The 21,533-nt window shown below is 36.1% G+C and overlaps 1 protein-coding gene across 5 annotated transcripts in view; it reads right to left on the bottom strand.

Annotated features, from left to right (window-relative positions):
• Positions 1-1,084: 1,084 nt before the first annotated feature.
• The window catches only part of MRPS35 (mitochondrial ribosomal protein S35), a 31,845-nt gene continuing 11,396 nt past the window's right edge, over positions 1,085-21,533 (bottom strand). For 4 of the 5 annotated variants that reach the window (XM_036299353.1, XM_036299352.1, XM_036299354.1 and 1 more), the window contains 4 exons: positions 19,143-19,282; positions 10,560-10,669; positions 9,547-9,616; positions 1,085-1,439 (listed from right to left, as the gene is read on the bottom strand). In XM_036299353.1, coding sequence (XP_036155246.1) covers positions 1,170-1,439; positions 9,547-9,616; positions 10,560-10,669; positions 19,143-19,282 — 590 coding nt within the window. In that variant the 3' untranslated portion in view covers positions 1,085-1,169. The remainder of the gene's footprint in view (positions 1,440-9,546; positions 9,617-10,559; positions 10,670-19,142; positions 19,283-21,533) is intronic. The other variant, XM_036299351.1, reaches the window with a different exon arrangement.

The following is a 21,533-nucleotide window of genomic DNA, read 5'->3' on the forward strand; positions in this document are numbered from 1 at the left end:
TTCAGTTTTATCTACTTTGCTTTTCATTCAGTATTTTCATCCAATGAAATACAACATACCTCTCCTTTTTGCACTCAAAGCCATATTGTTGCCCTTTCTAACCTACCAACTTTTGGGCTTGCTAATACCAAAGCATACCTTCATTTTATATACATCTTTTGGGCAACTGTTTTGAAATTCCTTTTGGCTTTCATTTATGTCCTCTAATTCTGTCCTCTAAAACAAGTCTTAGGTAAAGAAACTCAATAATGCCTTTATTTTTATTTTAAGTTAATCACTTGTGGACAACTTTGGAAGTGTTAAGAAATGACCTCCAGATATACTTAAAAATCCTGAGTTGACAGCTAAATGGAATAGAATGCTTCTTAGGGCATTGCTCAAGTGAGCAAGGCTCTGCAGGAAGGCCCAGACCCTCCCTGTGTGGTGAGCATTGCTTGGTCCTGGCTTCCTGGGGGAAGGGAAGTGGGGGAAGATGGGTGATCTGTCATTTATTCCACTTACACTCCTTATGCCTCATCTCTTTCCTGAGCTGTGGGAGCTCTCCCTGGGGAATCAAGCAATGAATACCAGTTAATCTCCATTTTCAGATTGGGTTTGGAGAAATGAGGCCCAGGAAATAGCAAGTAAGATACTAAACAGAAATGAATCAATATAAAGTGACCCCAAAATAGAGGGATGGAACCAATTTTTTAGGTTAGAAAATACTCCCAAAGACCTGATTCTAATCAGAACTGACATCTGCAAAAATGCATTGGGTGGACAGCAGTTATGTAAACAAAACACTGACTGCGTGGGGCCCGGTTCTAGACCTCACTTCTGAAATAATCACAATTACAATTCAGAAGCATCCAATAAGTGCTACTGTGTAGGGAAACAATGTAGCAGGTGACAAAATAAATATATTATCTGCATTTAAATTCTAAAGTTGTTATAATAGAAGTAAAATCAAAACATGTTAGAACCAGAAGAAATCAGAGATCTAATGAGTCTAATTGCCCCAGAGTATAGTAAGAAAATTTGTGAATATTCATTGTCTTTTGTGCATTAGTATGAAAGGAATAATTTTAACTCGAAAGTAAAACAATATTTTTTAACATTTTCAACTTTATATCAAATTAGATAATTACATATAGGTCATAAAATAAACCAAGCATATTTTTCTACATAATTCATGTCAAATTTAATAGTCTCTTCACTGAGTCTTTGTACTGAGAAAGAGTATTTTCACTGTCCCCTTCGTTCTTAAGACTAACAACGCACTTTTTGTAATCTTCAATCTCTTTAGTTCCAAGGAGCTCTTCTTTAGTTACTTCCAGGTTTTTCTCTGCGGCTTTAATTTGGAGAAGTGTTTCCAGGATATTTTTTTCTGAGGAGCTATTTGTCCATATATACTCTTCCATGTCTGCTTCAGTCTTATTTTTCTCCCAGTCCTCAGTTTTCTGAAAGGAAAGAATGAGTTCTGAATTCTGAGAAATATTATCCAAAGAAAAGACTGGGGTTTTTAGGGGAATAGAAGTTGGCAAAATGTGAATACTCTGTATGTACACTTTGATTTCCCCCTTTATCCAGCACCGCTCTCCACCTGCACCAACAGCTTCAGGATGGCACACGGCTATGTGAACACTCCGTTTCCACTCACTAGTTCTAATTCCACTTATAACGCAATACTGTTTTCCAAAAGATACAGAAAAACTCCTTTTTTGCAGCTTTCTAGTCCCTAAATGCTAACACATCAACAGTTTACATTTCTGTGGTTAAAAATAATGAGAGTGGAGACTGTATTTATCTTTGTAACATGCCTGTGGGGATGACAGGAAAGACCAATTATTATAATAAAATTAAAAATATGAAGTACGTGTGTAATACATAATTTTCAGTCATAATGACTTCATATATTCTGGAATTTTGTTTTGGTATTATCTTCATTTTCTGTTCCTACAATGGAAATAATTTTTGTTACCACTTGTTTTTTTTTCTTACAAAAATTATTACCACGCTATTGAGGGAACACTGGTAGGTTTCATGGTCACACAATTCAGCTTATGACTTAAATGAAGATGTAACATTCTGTGAAAAAGCAAGCAATGCAGCTAGTAAGTAATATGCTCTGCTTCAAAGAAGTGCTGAATACCAACCTCATTCTTTCCAAATTAACAGGGTAAGATTGTGAGTGATAGGCCATTATAAAATCATCTACTATTCTTACAACTTTAAGAAGTTATAACATTTTGAAGTATTAGAAGAGTGGTAGATTTATTTATGAAAACTCCTCTTAAAAGAGACCCCCGCCTGAGCAGACAGATCTCCAAGGCTCCTCAGAGCTACATGAGCAGCAAGATGAGGTAAACAGTTCCACCATGCCTTCCGCCCACCCCCACCCCCATAGAAAGAGAAGTGCACTGGAGATCTGTCCGTCAGAGGGTAAGAGAGAAGCCCCACCAAACGCAAACAGGCCACTGGGATGTCGATGATCCAGCAACCCCCACTGAGCCCTAGGAGAGCGGCTCCCAACCACAGAAACCCCCCAAAAGAAATCCTCCATTTATACTTCAAACTGAGTACCCTCTTTCCTCCAAGGGAAACTAATAGGATGGAGAATGTCTCCTCTGATCAACAAATTCCTTAGCCAATACAGGGTATCTGTACTCACAGCTCCCTATACTGTCTGCCCACCTCTCTGCACGAAATCTATGGCTGAAGATGATGCCTCAACTTATGTTCTAGAAATATCTGGTTGAGAATCAACTCTGTGCTGCCTTCTTATCTGGTAATGAGCTTTAGGCTTGCCTGAGGGGAACGGAAATAATGGAAAATTTTTCTTAGTGTGCCCTGCCCACACAACACTGTGGCAAATAATTTCTAATAGCAAATTTTGATTTTGTGCATTAAAAAAAAAAAAAACCCTGAAAAAATTATCCTACCCGCCTAAATTTAACTGTAATATTTGAGGAAGAAATAAATGTCAGCCACTTTTAAAAATGCTCTAGATGGTTTTATCTACCCTTAGAAATACTTTAAATGTTTCAAGACAATGTCATGGTTTCTTCATAATTGTAATTTACAAGTGAAGCATATTTCATTTAAGAAGTCAACAAATACATTTTATAAAGCATTAAGTAAAATAGTTACTCTATCTCATTCTTGACTGCTAGAGGATAAGTCGTTCAGAGACTTTTATTTCTAATCAAGTAATTAATAAGTTGGCATTAACAGATTACTAGATTAATAAGTTAAAAAAGACTACTTAATGGTTTAAAAAATGTTTCACCTAGATTTATCAAGACTTTCTTAACTGCTTTGAAACAGATGCTTAAACAGGAGGTAACCAAAGTAATAATAATTTCCAACATTTATCTTCTCCTGACATTTGGTATAGAATTCTACACTGGTTTGCCAAGGTGTGTTAGAGATGTGATGTGCCATAATATTGATTCCCTTAGACCTCAGGTGGCTATGTGAGCCTGGAGCAGTCTTCATTTATCTCAAAAATTATACTACGGTGATAATCAGCAAAATTCAAATGATGGAAAACGTACAGCAAAAAACAAACAAACAAGATTTCTTAAACAAATTTTAAGAAAACAGCTCAACAGACAAGACTCCCTTTTGGTTTGTGACTGCTAAGGGACACCTGTTCAAAAAAACATTTACTGAGAACCTACTATATGCTGGGCAGAGCTAGGAGAAGCTCGATGTCTCTAGGCACCCTAGCTAAAAACTAATTCATACCCATACATTTTATGTAAAAGGTACATTTATGTGCTTGTTCATACTGGGCATCCGCTGAAATTACCCTTCAGATGAAATTAAGAACAGAGCTGGCTAAAGCAAAAACCTCATTATTCAAATGTGATAATGCTGAGACTGGTACAAAATTAATTTAATTTTTAAGCTAATAATTTATGAGGCTCTTTAACTCTACTAAATACAATTTTGTTTTTGTGATTAAAAACTCTATTCTAGGAAATTTCAAACAAATACAAAAGTAAAGACAACAGACTGTGAACCTCATGCACCTATCATCCAGTTTCAACAATCAACTCATAGCCAATCTTGTTTTAGATCAGTGGTTCTCAGCCTGTGGGTCACGACCCCTTTGGGGGTAGAACGACTCTTTCGCAGGGGTTGCCTAAGACCATTGGGAAACACATATATAATTACATATTGTTTTTGTGATTAATCACTATGCTTTAATTATGTTCAATTTGTAACAATGAAATTGGGGGGCACCACAACATGAGGAACTGTATTAAAGGGTCGCGGCATTAGGAAGGTTGAGAACCACTGTTTTAGATGCTTCTCTCTATAAGAGCATATAGAAAAGCACTGTTCCCTTATCATGCATTCACTAAATTATTTTGAAGGAAGTCTCAGACTCTGTCATTTTATCCATAATATAGTAGTATTTTTCTTTAAAAAAAGGACTATTTAACTTGCCCATCTGGCCACAGTTCTGGACAATGCCTGACTGAAGCAGAGCCCCCCGCTTGGAGTTTGAATCCAAAGAGAGAATTAAATTTAGCTTAGTTTTGTTTTTAGTTTTGTTCCTTTGCTCCCTTTTTCCTCACCTCAGCCTTCCCCCTCCCCGGGATGACTAGTCCTATAAGATTCTGAAATAGTGAAGGTCACTCTTTCTGACATATAGACTGGAGGAAGAGAGGAAATCAGTCTTCAGACAAAAAAAAAAAAAAAGGCAGCTGCCTGTAGAGCAAGAGCCCACAGAATAAAAACAGCCCTCGCATAGTCTCCTTTCTGTTCATGCCCATTCCTGAGATTTTGTGGGATCCTTGCAATTGTATCTTTTCTGCTTAAGCCAGCTTGAGTGAGTTTCCATGGCTCTCAACAGGGGGTCTCAACTAACACGGTGCTCAGGAGAGAGGTCTGACAATAAGAGTTTGGACTTGGCAGTGTATACAAGATAGAGTGCATCACCTGGGAGAGGTAGAGACTGGGAAAAGGAGGAAAAGGACAAAACGTGGGAAACAATGAGATGTAACTGATTTAGACTAAAACATAGCAGACAGCCCAACATGGCTCAATGGTTAGAGCATTGGCTTCCACATGGGAAGGTCTCGGATTTGATTCCTGGTCAAGCGCACGTACCATGGTTGCAGGTTTGATTCCTGATCCCTGTTAGGGTGAGTGTGGGAGGCAACCAATCGATGTGTCTCCCTCACATCGATGTTTCTTTCTCTCTACCCCCCACTATCCACTTCTATCCACTCAATGGAAAATCCAAGAGAGAAACAGAGATGTGAGAGAGACACATTGCGCAGGGGTTGGGCCTGCAACTGAGGTTTGTACCCTTGACCAGAATCCAACCCGGGACCCTTCGGTTAGAGGGCCAACACTCTATCCACTGAGACAAACTGGCTAGGGCTCTCCTTTTACTTTTAAAGGATAATTTCACTGGATATTGTTAAAATACAAAATTCAACCAAGTAAAAAATAAATAAAGTCAATGGGAAAAAATATCCTAGGGTGAGGATTAACAAAAAAAAAAAGAAAGAAGAAACAGAGCAGACATTTCTAGAAACATGACACATTCAGTTAAAAATATTAAAGTTAAAACGGCTCAGTTTTAGTTCTAAATAAGCGGTATCTCCAAAATGTCATATTTAATAATAATTTTGAAATAAGATTTTTACATTTGTGACTTTAAATAGCCTTTCTGGAAGTTTCCTTTAAAAAAAAAAACCAAAACACATTTTTCTTTAACTTCAATGTCTTTAAGCAAAAGTTCATTGTTATAGTAAGGGCCTCTAATAACAGGGGTTAATGCTAAAGGAATAATTATCCAGAACTGATTTCAGATATAGTATCAGCAGGCTGCAGTTCCATATACAGCTTCCACAGAAAAGATGAAAATTACTGAAAAGGAAAGAAATAACCTGTAATCCTACCACCTCAGGATAACCAATCAGTACTGGTGACACATCATGCATGTCCTAAATCCGTTTTAAAAACACTGCTATGATTAAACTTTATTTATGATGTATAACTTATAATTCAGTCAAAATTTTAGCTTCTAAAATAACACCCAAGATTCAAAGTGGGCAGTTGTTTGAGAGTTTCTTTTTTTTAAGTGTAGTTGGAATGTATTAATTTTAAAGTGTAAACAATAGCATAGTCAAATACTGGGGGACAATAAAAATACCATTGTAAGCTCTAGCTGATCACTTAGGCAAAGAATTTGATGCCTATTTTAATACTTCAATCACTGAATATAACTTCACCATTTAATTTATAAGGGTGGATATTATACACACACATGTATATACATATAGTGTATGGTCTCTCTTTTCTTCCCTCTACGGTGAGAGAACCTGCTCTGACTAGAGTCACCCTAGGAAGCACCTTGCATTCCACAGATACTATTCTCTTTTCCACAGCCAACTCGATTCTTACACTTTAATTCACTCGGTAAATACTGATTGCACAACTACTGCGCTGGACACTGCGCTGGCCTGGAACTGCCAGTCTAGGAGGAGACTTGGAGTTGAGTAGAGGCCAGTTAGATAAAGATTGGGATCCCAGTGGAGGAAAAAGCCGATAAAGGCCTAGAGGACGGAAGAGCTCAGTACATTCGGGGGACTGAATTCAGGCCCGAAAAGGAAAGTGGCATGGGATGAATCTGAATAGCTATTAGAGTACTTGCTATTCTAAGCACCTTCCATATATTAACTCCTTGAACCTTCCCAGCAATCCTATGAGGTAATACTGTTATGCCATCTGTTTTACAGAGCAGGAAACTGAAGCCCAGGGCAACTAAACAATGTGCCCAAATCACACTGCTTGTTAGTGGCAGAACAACATGTTCCAGGGAACACAGAGACATGGTAAAAAGAATATAAAAAGAACAAAAGAATAATTTAATTTGAACCTATTTCTTTCTTCCCCTTGCAAGCATAAATTCAATACAAAGAACAACATATAATAATAGCTAATTCATGCCCTGGTCAGTGTATTCTAACAGAAAGCAAAGAAATATCTGTTCCACTAAAAACACACATTTGTCATCTTCTAACATCTTATTTACAATTCCTTTTGCCTAGGACATGAATCTCAGTAATATTCCACTTCTCATGATTACAAGAAAGACATTGTGCTATTTAAGGGAAAACTGTTTGACCATTACAAATTCCCTAAGTTATTTGAAAATAATAAAAAAATAGATAAATATGCATAATGAATAAAAAGTTATCGCCAATTCTTTCAGTTACCACAGCTAAATTTTTATTTAATATGTCAAGAAGTTCAATTCAATCCAAATCAGTTTTTTAAAATTTTACTGATTGTTGATATGCCGGACAGTACTAGATGCTAGAAATAGAAAGATGAATAAAATGTACAGTCCTTCATCTCACACCTGTCAGAATGGCTATCATCAACAAATCAACAAACGACAAGTGCTGGAGAGGATGCGGAGAAAAGGAACACTCATGCACTGCTGTGGGAATGCAGACTGGTGCAGCCACTATGGAAGACAGTATGGAGTTTCCTCAAAAAGCTAAAAATGGAACTCCCATTTGACCCAGTGATCCCACTTCTAGGAATATATCCCAAGAAACCAGAAACACCAATCAGAAAGGATATATGCATCCCTATGTTCATAGCAGCACAATTTACCATTGTGAAGATCTGGAAACAGCCTAAGTGCCCATCAGCAGATGAATGGATTAGAAAATTGTGGTACATCTACACAATGGAATACTATGCTGCGGTAAAAAGGAAGGAATTCTTACCATTTGCAACAGCATGGATGGAACTGGAGAGCATTATGCTAAGTAAAATAAGCCAGTCAATGAAAGAAAAATACCACATGATCTCACCCATTTATGGATAATAAGGACCATTACAAACTGATGAACAAAAATAGACACAGAGGCAGAGCAGCCTCGAACAGACTGTCAAACTACAGCCGGAAGGCTGGGGAGGGTTGGGGGGCAGGCGGGTGTGGTAAGAGATCAACAGAAGGACTTGTATGCATGCATATAAGCATAACCAATGGACATAAGACACTGGGGGGTAGGGGAGGCTGGGGGATTGTCAAGGTGGGGGGGGGGAGGAGACATATGTAATACTCTTTGTAATACTTTAAGCAATTAAAAAAAAATGTACAGTCCTTGTCCTCAGTGATGTCGGAGTCTGATGGAGTTAGGCAGCCATGCACACAGACAATTACCATAAAAGTAACTGAATGAGGAAGGAGTGGAAAAAGATGGACAGGAAACATATGAGAAGTAACAGCTGAGGTGTATTAAAGGATTCATATGAATTTGTAAGGCTGATATTTGAAAAAAATAAAAGATTATAAGCAAAGAGAACAGCATATGCAATGTTATGAAAGAACACATTATGCTCGTTATGGCTGAGGTATAAGATATATAACCCACATTTCCTGAGTAGCTGATAATGAGGTAGCAATGACTGTGAACAGACAGACAAAGGAGTTTACATTTAGTCCTAGGTAAAGGGGAATCACTGAAGGACGTTATAAAGAAATATGACACAACAGACTTGTTTTTTAGAACAATTACTTTAACAGGAACATGGAAGATGGATAAGACAGGAAAATCAGTAAGACTATTGCAGTTTTTGGGGTAAAAAATGAAGACCTATACCTGGGTAGTAGCAGGAGGGATGAAGAGGAGAAAATAGTTTAACAGATATTTAAAGGCTAACACTGAGAAGACCTAGTGACTAGATATCAAGGGAGAAGATAAGGGAAGAAAAGAGTATAATAATGCTCACATTCATGACTTCAGCCACGGGGTGGGAAAGAACACAAACTTTCCTAAAAGTCTTTAAGTACATGGTAGGCTCTTAAACATGAGAAGTAAAAGGAAATCTTGCCTGAAGGCAAAGAGACATGGGACGCATCACCCTCACCGTATCATTTTCCCGTTCAGGAATCTAGAACAGTTGCCATAGCCTACTACCACATCAAGTCAAAAATATATTTTCTGTCATATGTCTGTCTCCATTTTCTAGACCTCTCATTCATATTTTCATCTGCACCCTCAGCTCTAATACTAGATACATGTTTAAAAAAATTATCTTACAAGAGATATACCAACCTTCTAATCAGTTTCTTTATTAGCAACACTCAAAAGCTAGGGAACTTATTCACAGTCAGAGCTCAGCATCAGAATCACCCGTGGAGTCTAAAATGAAACAAGCCTGAGCCTCCCTGCTAGAGATTTTGATTCTATAGGGGCCAAGCATCTGTAGTTTTAAAAAGCTTCCTTCATGCCCGCAGACCTAAGACTAATTAGCCAATTTTGGTTCAATTCCAGTCAAGGGTACATGCCCAGGTTGCAGGCTCAATCTCCAGTAGGAGGCGTGCAGGAGGCAGCCAATCAATGATTTTCTCTCATCATTGCTGTTTCTATCTTCTCCGTCTTCCTTCCTCTCTGAACTCAATAAAAATATATATTTAAAAAAAACCACACAACTGAGTACTTGCCACACAGACTGTTTTGAAAGGTCAGAACATCACCTAATTTACAGATAAAATGATTAAACATTCACACAATCACTTACCCAAGACTCATGGTATAAAACTGTTAGCAGATACATTGCATAATCATAATTCTGTCTCTTTAAAGGACACCTTCAAAAGAGAGAGAGGGAGGAAGTAAAAATTCTAAAAATTCAATACACAGAATTATTTGCAAAATATATAAATACTAAATATAAAAGAATAACTTGCATTCAGATATTCCTTATCTGCTTTATAAAAATTGTTCTTAGAATAAGAATAATCTGTGTAATTCACTACTTCCACCTCCATACTGCTGCCCTCTCACATGTGCGTCAGGCTACTTCCCACCACCAAGCAGGATATAAAACCTAAGTGGTAATGACACTTCCAAATGCTCTGAAACTGACAAGAAGGGGGAGAGGATAGCGGCTCAATTGCTTTCTCTAAAAGCATGACTTTTATATTTTGACATAATTTATAGATAACCAAAGTATAATTCTAGAAATAAAGTAGCCATTTAGTAAAACAATAATAATAATCTTTCTTTACCTCAAGTGACTTAATTTATACATTTATATAAATTTAATGCTACTTTTATGAATGCTATGCTAGTATTAAATTCTGCTTATTTAAACAAGTACCTTGATAAATTAAATTTCTAGTTAATTTAATAATTTTAATTGTGAACTATGAGATTTTTATATACTTTGACTCTGTAAACACCTGTTTAAGCATTAATTGCTAGCAAATTATACTTGTTTTCTTCTAACCTCTTCTCTGAGTTTTATATACATGGATATATTAAAATCAAGATTAAAAATCACAACAACAAATAATTTAACTCATCAGGCAAGCCTCTCCATGTATATAAAGATCCCACAGTAACAGTAGGCCAGTGTGAGGACATTAAAAATATAAACTAGACAACTTCTCTTGACCTAACAAAGCTAATATAAGTCGATATAAAAGACTATCCTTATTTTCAATGTAATTTCTTTAAAAAGGACTGCTAGGGTATGGGAGGACAATAAAGCAACACATGGCCGATAGGCTGAACTTTTCTTTCTTTTACCTATCTGTTTTGATGGTAAGCACATCTGTGGTCTTGCAGTATCGTTCTCCTACAAGTTTAATAAGTTTCTTCTTTGCATGATCATCTAAATTCAAACTGGAAAGTTTAACCTTAAAAATACAAGAAAAAATTTATTTGAAAAAGATTATTTCATATACTTTCTTTAATGAAAAAGCAGTATTAATATTAAATTAACATTAAAATGAGCAAAAGGAATCCCTTTCAAACTCCTTTCTATACAGAGTTAGCAACAGCATGCATTATGAAGCCTGATCTTACTCATGGAAGAAAAGGGGGGAGCAAACTGTTTGGTGATCTTTGAAAGTGTTGGGCATTCATACCTTTCCTAAAAGAATCAATGGCATGTCTCTTAAATAAATAAAATTAGGCTGCTTATGAGTAGCATTAACTAACAGAATTAAACTGAATTAGTAATAGTAAAGTTGGAATATAGGAATAAATTGATAAAACATAAGGAATTTCTATCATACAATTATGAGACCCCTATCATTCCAACTAGCTTAGGGGCATTTATTTTAAAAGCTACAGATCTCATGGAGGGAGCAAAGGATCAAAACATTTGAAATAACATAGCTCAATATTTCTCAAAATAACAAATCTAGCCCCACAAGCTCCTAAGAATTATTTCTTTAAAAAGACTATCTATTGAATGCATTCAAGAAATGCTGAGTTAAATTGGATTCCCTACAATAGGATTTCTTAGGAGATAATATGCTAATAAACACTGTGAAATTTCAAGATGCAGGGTTGTTATGTAATGATTCCCACATTTATTTGACCTCAGATTCTACTTTTTAAGGGACAGTTCATGGAATTAGTCTTCCTTAAAACATATTTTGGGAAGTGATGGACGAAATGAAAACACTCGTTAATTTGCAGAGAATTATGGCATGGCTGAAGGTATTATCTAGAGATGAAGAGGCTTGACATAGGAGAATAAGTTAGACACTAGAATACAGTTAACCCCTTGAGTGCCAACCAATATCCTAGGAACTATGCTAAAATTGCCAAGGCATTTTTGCTGATTTTACAGCAGTTTAGGAAAAAAATTATGGATCGCAAGTAAATGAAGTTACATATTCAAAAACTTAAGGAAACCTTTACTACATTGACATATTTAGCAATATCATCATCACTAATAAAAGCAGACTTAGAACTGGACGCCATTTCGAAGCTTTGATAGCGCTCCCGGCACTTTTGGCGAAATACAGGAAGAGTGTGATTGCGCTCCCCAGCACTCTAGGGGTTAAATAGGGTAAACCACAGATTATTTTTCCATGGAGAACACTAGGAATAAGAAAGAGTCATAACTGTAAGAAGAAGAAAAAAGGCTAAATAATAAATAAGATTTTGAAATCCCATCTATTTCTTTTCTCTAACTTCTATAACGCTATACTTCCCTCAGGACACTATAACAGAAGAGCTTATTTATTTTTCCATTTTTCCCACTAGACTGCAAACTCTTCAGGGTAAGAATGATGTCTGTCTTGTTCTTGGCAACGGCTTACCACTTAAAAAGCATGTAACACATATTTGCTGAATGAATACATAAGTGAAAACAGGAGAGGGTATACTGTTTTTTTAAGCACTGTGAATTTCTATTTGAACTAGAGAAAACAGAAAACAAATAAATAAATGCAAATGCAGTCTTAAAAGAACACGGATTATTAAATATCAATCCAATAGAATGGTTATATGTTGAAGACAATGTGAACTTCCATAGTCCCCTGGAAAGAATATATATCAACAACCAGGTTATCAGCTTGATTGGTAAAATATGCCATTTTATGCTGGTTATTAAAAATATGGAGAATTATTTATAAGAAAACCATAGAATGGACCTACATTATGATCATAATTATGAAAATATATGCACATATGTATAGATACAGTAGAAAGAAATGAATGGTTTTTACATTAGGATAGTGAGAATGTAGACATTTTTCCCTTTTAAAACTCCCTTTGATGAAATCATATTTAATAATAAATTTTAAAATGTAGCATTTACAAAATTTAAGAGTTCTAGCTTTTCATATGAGAAGTAGTCAAAAAAATGGCAGCAATGTTGACCATTATTGTAACAACTGCTTTAAAACCTGTTTACATTAACATTTTAATGTTCAAAAATTATATAGAGTTTATGCTAGAAACTCATGAACATTTTAGGCACAGCTGTGTGGTGCACTCACGCCACCTGCTAGCACTCAAAGGCACTGCAAAACTGGAGTCTAACCTGGATAATGATCTGATTTTGAAGTTGAGTGGCATCTGTCATTATTCTTTTTTCCAAAATTCAAAAGAATCTATAGGCCTTTCTTTTTTCAAGGTGCTATATTTTAAAGAATCAATACTGTACTATTAACATTATAACCAAAATAATGTTGACATTTAATATAGGAGGTTGTGGTTATTACATATGTATGTTTTTTCAAATGCTCATATTTAAAAGAGCTACATTAATTGAGCAATGTCTAAGTGTGTGAAATAGTTTCTCTATAAGAACAGTGCAGTTAGTTAAGAACTCTGGTATTACACAAAAGACAAGAATTGTGTTTGACTTCTAGATTTGCTACTTATTGGCTAACTCACTTTAAACAATTCATCTGATTTTCCTGTTTCCTCATGTATAAAACAGAAAGGATCCAGAATTTTTGTTAGGAATAAATCAGATTAAATAAAGCATTTTTAAAAATATATATTTTTATTGATTTCAGAGAGGGAGAGGGAGAGAGAGACATCAATGATGAGAGAGAATCATTGATCAGCTGACTCCTGCACGCCCCTACTGGGGACCGAGCCCACATTTTTTCAACATTCTATCCACTGAGCCAAACCAGCTAGGGCAAAGAAAGCACTTTTAAAGTAAAGTCCTATACAAATATTAAGGTAGTTTTAATTTGGAACTACTTTTAGAATATTAAGAAATATGTACCATCTTTCTCTGAATTTAAAAATTTGAGTATCTCTAAATAATACTTTATAATATTTGATTACCTTCACAATGTTGCTTAAGTCATGTCTTGAACTCCATGACACCATTAAGGACACCACACTGAGCCCCAGCAGTCAGTGGGTACAGTGAAGTAAGTCCAGAACAGCAGATATGAATCAGGAGGAAAGGACATAAGGGAGCATGATATGATATAAGTGATATCTGGTGGCATACTTCAAATAAAGCAGTGAGGTTATTGTTTTATGAAATAAAATAAGCAAACTTAAAACTAAAAGGGAATTTAGATGTCTATTCTAGTACTGAAGACTAAGGCCCATAGGAAGGAAGGTGAAACTTAGTTTCCTGACTCTTAGTTCAGAGATTCTCCTTTTATCATCTAATACAGAGCTCAACAGCTGTTTATTGTTGTTGGTGTTATCATTATTATTAAGAGAAGTAACGTTTATGAAGTTCTTAAAAATGTATCAGGTATCATCACTCTATAGGCACTTTATATTACCCTGTCAGTCGAAGGAATGATGTCAGCAGAGTAGAATTTTAAGTTTTCTCTTTTCCTTTTGCTTATTAGACTTTCTAAAATTTATACAGTAAATACATATTGTCTTCCGTAATTATAAAATATTTTCAATTTCTCTAAATGCATAAATATATTGCTATGACATTTACATTACTCTGTGGAATAAAAAAAGGCTGGAAAGCTTCATAAATTCTTTTCATAAAGATGCCATGACCCTGATACCAAAACCTAGCAAAAAAAAGGGAAAATTAGAAATCAATCACAGCTGTATCACTAAAAAAATTACAGTCTATTTGTTAGCATATAATGTAAAAATGGTTGCAGAGATTTTTAACAAATTTTTGCTATACTTAGATGCTCTGATTTAAAATACAGAATAAATGAATAAATAAATGGAAAATAGACAAATTTCCCATATAGAAGAATTCCAAATAATTTATGTGATATTTTTCCCTCAAGAAGGTGGAATATCACTCCCAATTCCTTAAGTGTGGGCTGTGAAAAGTGACTTCCTTTGAAAGAGTACAGTATGGAAAGGAAAAAAAATAGTAATTTTACAGTGGGGAAAACTGGCAAATACGATCTCAGCCAGGTGATCTAGGCTAAGACATGGTAAGAGCCTACACCCTTGTTATCATGTGATGAGAATAGCATTTTTTTCTGCGGTTTTCTTCCCTAAAACACATACCAGTCTAACTATGAGAAAAAGACTTAACAAATCTAAATGGAAGTCATTCCAGAAAACTAGTACTTTTCAAAACTGTCCATGTCATTAAAAACAAGAAAATTTTGAGAAATCATTACAGCCAACACAATAACTAAATGTAATGTGGTACCCCAGATAGGATTATTAACAGAAAAAGAACATTAGGATAAAAGTAAAGAAATGCAAATAAAGTATGGAATTAAAGAATAATGTGTCAAAATTGACTAATTAGTTGTAATGAATATACCATAGTAATGTAAGATGTTAACAACAGGAGAAATTTGGTGTGAAATATAGGGGAACTCTGTACTATCCTAGAAACTTTTCTGTAAGTCTAAAGCTATTCTAAAATTAAAAATTTAATAAAAAAAAGTACATCGGTAACTGCCCCATTCGTACTAAGTTAAAAAGATGTGTTGTGAATATCAAGACTCCTTAAACGAAGGAAACTAATGGTGGTTTCAAGGACTAACTTAAAAGTTACTAGAGCAGAGACTTGCAACTGCAATGGCATATGGCATTCCCTTGGTGAATGAGAGCAGGGAGTTGATGTTTCTCCAAAGCCATATAAGATAAGCACAAATGATCCTAAATGTTCCAATGCAAATGGGACTCTAAAAAAGGACACAGGAACCAACTTAAAAGAGTTACCACAGGCCAAAGTTAGGATATACCCTGAACATCAAAAAGAGTAATGGTTTTACTTGATCAAAACTTACTGAATATATCCACCTAAGGATTACCTGTTCAAGAGAAAAGCAAAAAACAGATAACTTCACAATTGAGAGATCAGGTTGTCAGCCTCTTAGCCAAGAGATCAGTTTTAGCATATTAAGAATGAGGCAACCAAACGTTGTGCCCTCTCATGTACTACAATATAAAATACATGGCAACATCTACCAAGTGACCCCATCAAAATATCTTACTGTACTCTAATCAGTTCTTTACAGCTAACTTCCACTTATCCTACATAATAAAAGGGTAATATGCAAATTGACCCTAACAGCAGAAAAACTGGGAATGACTGGTCACTATGACACACACTGACCACCAGGGGGCAGACGCTCAATGCAGGAGCTGCCCCTGATGGTCAGTGCGCTCTCACAGGGGGAGCTCTGCTCAGCCACAAGCCAGGCTGATGGCTGCCAGTACAGTGGTGGTAGTGGGAGCCTCTCCCGCCTCCTCAGCAGCGCTTAGGATGTCCGACTGCAGCTTAGGCCTGCTCCCCGCTGGCAAGTGGACATCCCCTGAGGGCTCCCGGCCTGCCAGAGGGATGTCTGACTGCCAGCTTAGGCCCAATCCCCCAGGGAGTGGGCCTAAGCCAGCAGGTGGTCATCCCCCAAGGGGTCCCAGACTGTGAGAGGGCACAGGCTGGGCTTAGGGACCCCCTGAGTGCACAAATTTTTGTACACCGGGCCTCTAGTATGAAATATAAGAGATTGAGAAATAAGGTGAATGACATTAGGACACATTCAGACAAACTGAGGTAGGAAATGCTACAGGATAAAATACCTATCTCTTTAACAAGTCTATGCCTTGGGGGAATGAGGAGTAAAAAGAGTAGTAGGGAGGTCCTTTGCTGTTGGAGATTTAAAAAGACATAAGAAACATTACAAGCAAATGCATTAGTCTTTGACTGGATTCTGATTTAAACAAAAGCTATTTAAAAAAACATTTTGGCCGAAACCGGTTTGGCTCAGAGGATAGAGCGTCGGCCTGCGGACTGAAGGTCCCAGGTTTGATTCCGGTCAAGGGCATGTACCTGGGTTGCGGGCATATCCCCAGTAGGAGATGTGCAGGAGGCGGCTGATCGATGTTTCTCTCTCATCGATGTTTCTAACTCTCTATCTCTCTCCCTTCCTCTCTGTAAAAAATCAATAAAATATATTAAAAAAAAAACACAAAACATTTTGGTGAGACTATTTGGAAAATCTGAGTGTGGAGTCGATATTTTAAATAATATTAAATAATTACTCAAACTTTTGTTAGTTGTACTAATTAATTACATTGGAATTATGTAAGAAAATATTTTTAATTTATAGATATAACACTTAAGTATTTTAGTGTAGTAGTAATTTTAAAGAAACACTTAAACAAAAACCACAAAAACATACACATGTATTTCAGTACATGAAGCACTCGATATTTTAAATTTGTCAAAAGGTGCCATGTGTGTTTATTATACTAACTCTATGTCTCCATACATTAAAAATTTTATATAATAAAAGGTTAAAAAGAGAACTTGGCAAAATAGAGAAGTGAAAAGTTAAAAAAATAAACTATGCCATTTTTTATAAGGGTGGCAAGATAATTCAATGAGGAAAGGATCATCTTTTCAACAAACAGTGCTGAGACAGATGAATATCCACATGCAAAAAGAAAAACAATGCTCAGTGGTTGAGCATCGACTTATAAACCAGCAGGTTAGGGTTCAATTCCCAGTCAGGGCATATGCCCAGGTTGCAAGCTCGATCCCCAGTGTGGAGGCATCTGATCGATGATTCTCTCTCATCACTGATGTTTCTATTTCTCTCCCCCCTTCCCTCCCTCTCTGAAATAAATAAAAATATATTTTAAAAATATTATAACAAAAAAAGGAAAAAAATGGACCCCTACCTTACACCATATACAAAAATTAATTTAAAGTAATTCATATACCTAAATGTAAGAGACAAACCTATAAAATTCTTAGAAGAAAACATTGGACTCAATCTTCATGACTCTGAATTATACAACAGTTTCTTACATATGGCACTAAAAGCACCACACCAAAAACAAACAAACAAACAAAAAAAGCCCACAACAAATACATACACTAAACTTCATAAAAAAATGAAACTTCTGTGTTTAAAAAGACACCATCAAAAATGTGAGATGGCCGAAACCGGTTTGGCTTAGTGGACAGAGCGTCGGCCTGCGGAATGAAAGGTCTCAGGTTCGATTTCGATCAAGGGCATGTACCTGGGTTGCGGGCACATCCCCAGTAGGAGATGTGCAGGAGGCAGCTGATCGATGTTTCTCTCTCATCGATGTTTCGAACTCTCTATCTCTCTCCCTTCCTCTCTGTAAAAAATCAATAAAATATATTAAAATAAAAAAAAATAAAAAAATAAAAAAGAATGTGAGATGACAATCCATGGAATGCGAGAAAAAAATCTGCAAGATATATATCTGATAAAGAATTGGTATCCAGAATATATAAAAAACACACTGAACAATGGCAACAAAATTTAATTTAAAAATGGGCAAAGGATTTAAATAGATTTCTCCAAAGAAGATATACAAATGGTCAATAAGTATGAAAAAAATGATCAACATCATTAGTTATTAGGGAAATGCAAACTAAAATCATATTGTATGAGACAATTATATGAAATGTCAAGAGTAGGCAAACCACAGGGACAGAAAGTACTTTAGTAGTTAACAGGGTCTTGGGGGTGGGGAAGAAGAGGGATAATGGGGGATGACTGATAACGGAAATGGGGCTTCTTTTCATGGTGATGAAAGTTTCTGTTAGGTGGTGGTGATGGTTGCACAACTCTGAATATACTAAAAACCACTGAGTTGTACACTTTAAAAGGGTAATTCCATAGTATGTGAATTATATCTCAAATGAGCTGCTAATAAAAAGAAAAAATTAGTATAAAAAATCAATACACCATCAAAAAGGGCAAATGACCCCCCCAAAAAATGCTTTCACAAAGGAATAATTTCTCACCCTCATTAGAATACAGAGGCACAAATTTTAAATAAAAGATCTATTTTTTTACTATAAAATTAATAGGTAATAATAATAATACCTAGGTTGGTGAGGGTACAGAAAAACAGGCTTTCTCACAACCTGTTAGTGCTGTATCTGTTACATTTCCTGTTGTATTTGTTACATTGCAGGAGTTTATAATATAAAATCAAAAAAACGTTTATAATATATATCAAAAGCATCAGAAAGTCTAAAGGTCCCATAATATGGATAATTTAAACAAATTATGGTAGATCTATGTTGTGGAATTACTTGTTTGTATCTCCCACTTCAGTCTCAGAAAAAGGACCATGTCTGATAGATCAACATTGCACTCCAGCTTCAAACACTCTCTTGGTACACAACAGACCTTCACTTAGATGCTATCTTATGTAGTTATTAAATATAATATAAAAGAATTTTTAATATCTTTGGGAAATTTTAAATTCATATTACTAAATGAGAAATAGTATTATCCCATTAATATACAAAAGGTGGATTGCACATACACTAAATTGAGCTCTCACAGTCAATAGTGGTTATTTATAAGTAGTGGAATTATAGGTAATTTTGCTTTATACTTCAAAACACTTTATATTGTTTAAATTTTCTATAATAAATATGTATCAGTTTTAACCATTTCTTACCCTTAAGGTTACTACACGTGCTTTGGGGTTTCGAATAGATGGTCCTGCTGAAACATAATCAGCTGTGTCAATTTCAATTGGAAAATGCTTCTCACATTTTTCATCACTGTCTAGTGCAGCTGGCCACTCAGTGCAGAAATCTGAGAATTAAACAAATTATCTCAATTATAAGTTTGCAAGTAAATTCTCATTGTAATGCATGCTACCAGACAAAACCAAATTATTGAGCTAGATCACTCTCAGTTTACATGAAGTGGAAGAACAGATTCTACTCTGGACTTTATACATGTATCATCAACTCTCTTAGGTGAATCCTATTAGGGAATTTAAGAGAATGATCTGAATAGTTCAGGTTTGGTGGGGAGCAGTTTGTTCAGTTAAAAGGGAACTGTGACTTGATGGAAGCTTATTATAGCTTTGCACATACCTGTTTTAATTCCTCCTCACCAACTAACACCATACAGTTCAGAGGGCCCAGAGCAATACTGTTTTCAAAAAGGCAATAGATAATATTATTCACTTCCAAATGAAGATTACTAAAGATAGCTGAAGGGAAATAAAAGAGGCTCTGAAAAAGCTCTAAGAGAAAACTGAGATATGGTCAACAGTCTTTCAGATATTGAGTTGAATAGGGCCTCAAGATAAAACAGGTCCAAAAGCCTAGGTCATCCTTAAATGGGTTCTTATTATAATTCATGTTTCTTCTATGTGATTTCTGAGCCACTGTGACTAAATGTTAAGAGGTACAGACTTGTCCTCATTTTCAGGCAAGACAGCTAGCCTAGAGAGGAGGTGGAATTGGGTCTGAGACCTGGGTCACAGTAAGAAATTCTCAGCAGCGGGAACATGACCCATTATCTCCACAACACAGAGATATAAACTTGGGCCTCAATTGAGGAGGAAAAAAAACCCAAAACAACCACCTTAGAAGGAAAGGAAATAGCTCCCAGCCTCTACACAACTTTCAGAAATGAGGGACTCCACAGACAGGTAGTGGATTTCATTTTGCCCTATTCCTATTAAGTTAGTGTGAGAGAGGGAGGGCTCAAGCTTGGGATGAAACTCCAGGCACTATCAGGTTCCCTCAATGGAAATCTCATTCCTTCAACAGCCTCATTCTAAGAACAGCTAAATGTAGTCGGCTCCATAGATCAAACACATTAGACCTCAGAGATCCGTACTTTCTCTAAAAAAGCAGGACTGCAAGAGAGACTGCTCACAATCATAGGCAGACCCGGGAGCTCTTCTAGATGATGGTCTAAGGAAGAGTGAAAGGTACTTTGCCAACAACACTTTCCCCAAGCTCACAATTTTCTTATAGTAGGTATTTTATTTAGCTCCCTTTTAGGCTTTAATATCAGAGTCAGAAAATGTCATTTTGGGTTAGAGAGACTTTACAAGATCTGGGACTAACTATATGCTAGCAAATAAGTGTACACAGCTCATACCATTCCCTAAACACACTGTTTAAGAGAGATCAATACTCAGACACCTGGAAGGGAAAGAGAATATCTTTGCAATTAAGAACAATTTGAGCCCAACCAGTTTGGCTCAGTGGATAGAGCATTGGCCTGCAGACTGAAAGGTCCCAGGTTCGATTCCAGTCAAGGGCATGTACCTTGGTTGCAGGCACATCCCCAGTAGGAGGTGTGCAGGAGGCAGGTGATCGATGTTTCTCTCTCATCGATGTTTCTAACTCTCTATCACTCACCCTTCCTCTCTGTAAAAAATCCATAAAATATACTTAAAAAAAAAGAAGAAGAACAATTTGAGCCCTAGCTGGTTTGACTCAGTGGTGAGTGTCAGTCTGCAGACTGAAGGGTACCAGGTTTGATTCCGGTCAAGGGCATGTACCTCGGTTGCAGGCTCCCGGCCCTGGTTGGGGGCATGCGGGAGGCAATCAATCGATGTCTCTCTAACATTGGTGTTTCTCTCTGTCTCTCCCTCTCCCTTCCACTCTATCTAAAAATCAATGAAAAAATATCCTCGGGTGAGGATTAAAAAAAGTAAAGAACAATTTGACATTTAAACAAAATGAATAAGATTACTGAGGTAATTTCATTTCTATCATGGACTAATTCCAACATCCCACACTGTAAGAGCAACAATGCCAAGCAAGTACTTAATAAGAGAGACTGTTTGGGGAATTTTATGAGTTTCTGAGTTTGTACTGAATCTTTTTTTTAAAACTCTGAATAAGTCATTTCAATCACCAGATGATAATTACAGCCTTTATATTAAATGACCTGATTACATGTTTAAAAGAATGCAGCCAACTGGAAAGTACCTAATAGGCCTCTATTAGCCTTTATTCATCTGATAGGTAGAGTAATGACTAGACTTCAGAAAACCTTGGTTTTTTACTTAACTTCTGCCACTGATTATTAAAAC

The sequence above is a fragment of the Myotis myotis genome, unplaced genomic scaffold (assembly GCF_014108235.1).
Source record: "Myotis myotis isolate mMyoMyo1 unplaced genomic scaffold, mMyoMyo1.p scaffold_m19_p_3, whole genome shotgun sequence".
In the NCBI taxonomy this organism is placed as follows: Eukaryota; Metazoa; Chordata; class Mammalia; order Chiroptera; family Vespertilionidae; genus Myotis; species Myotis myotis.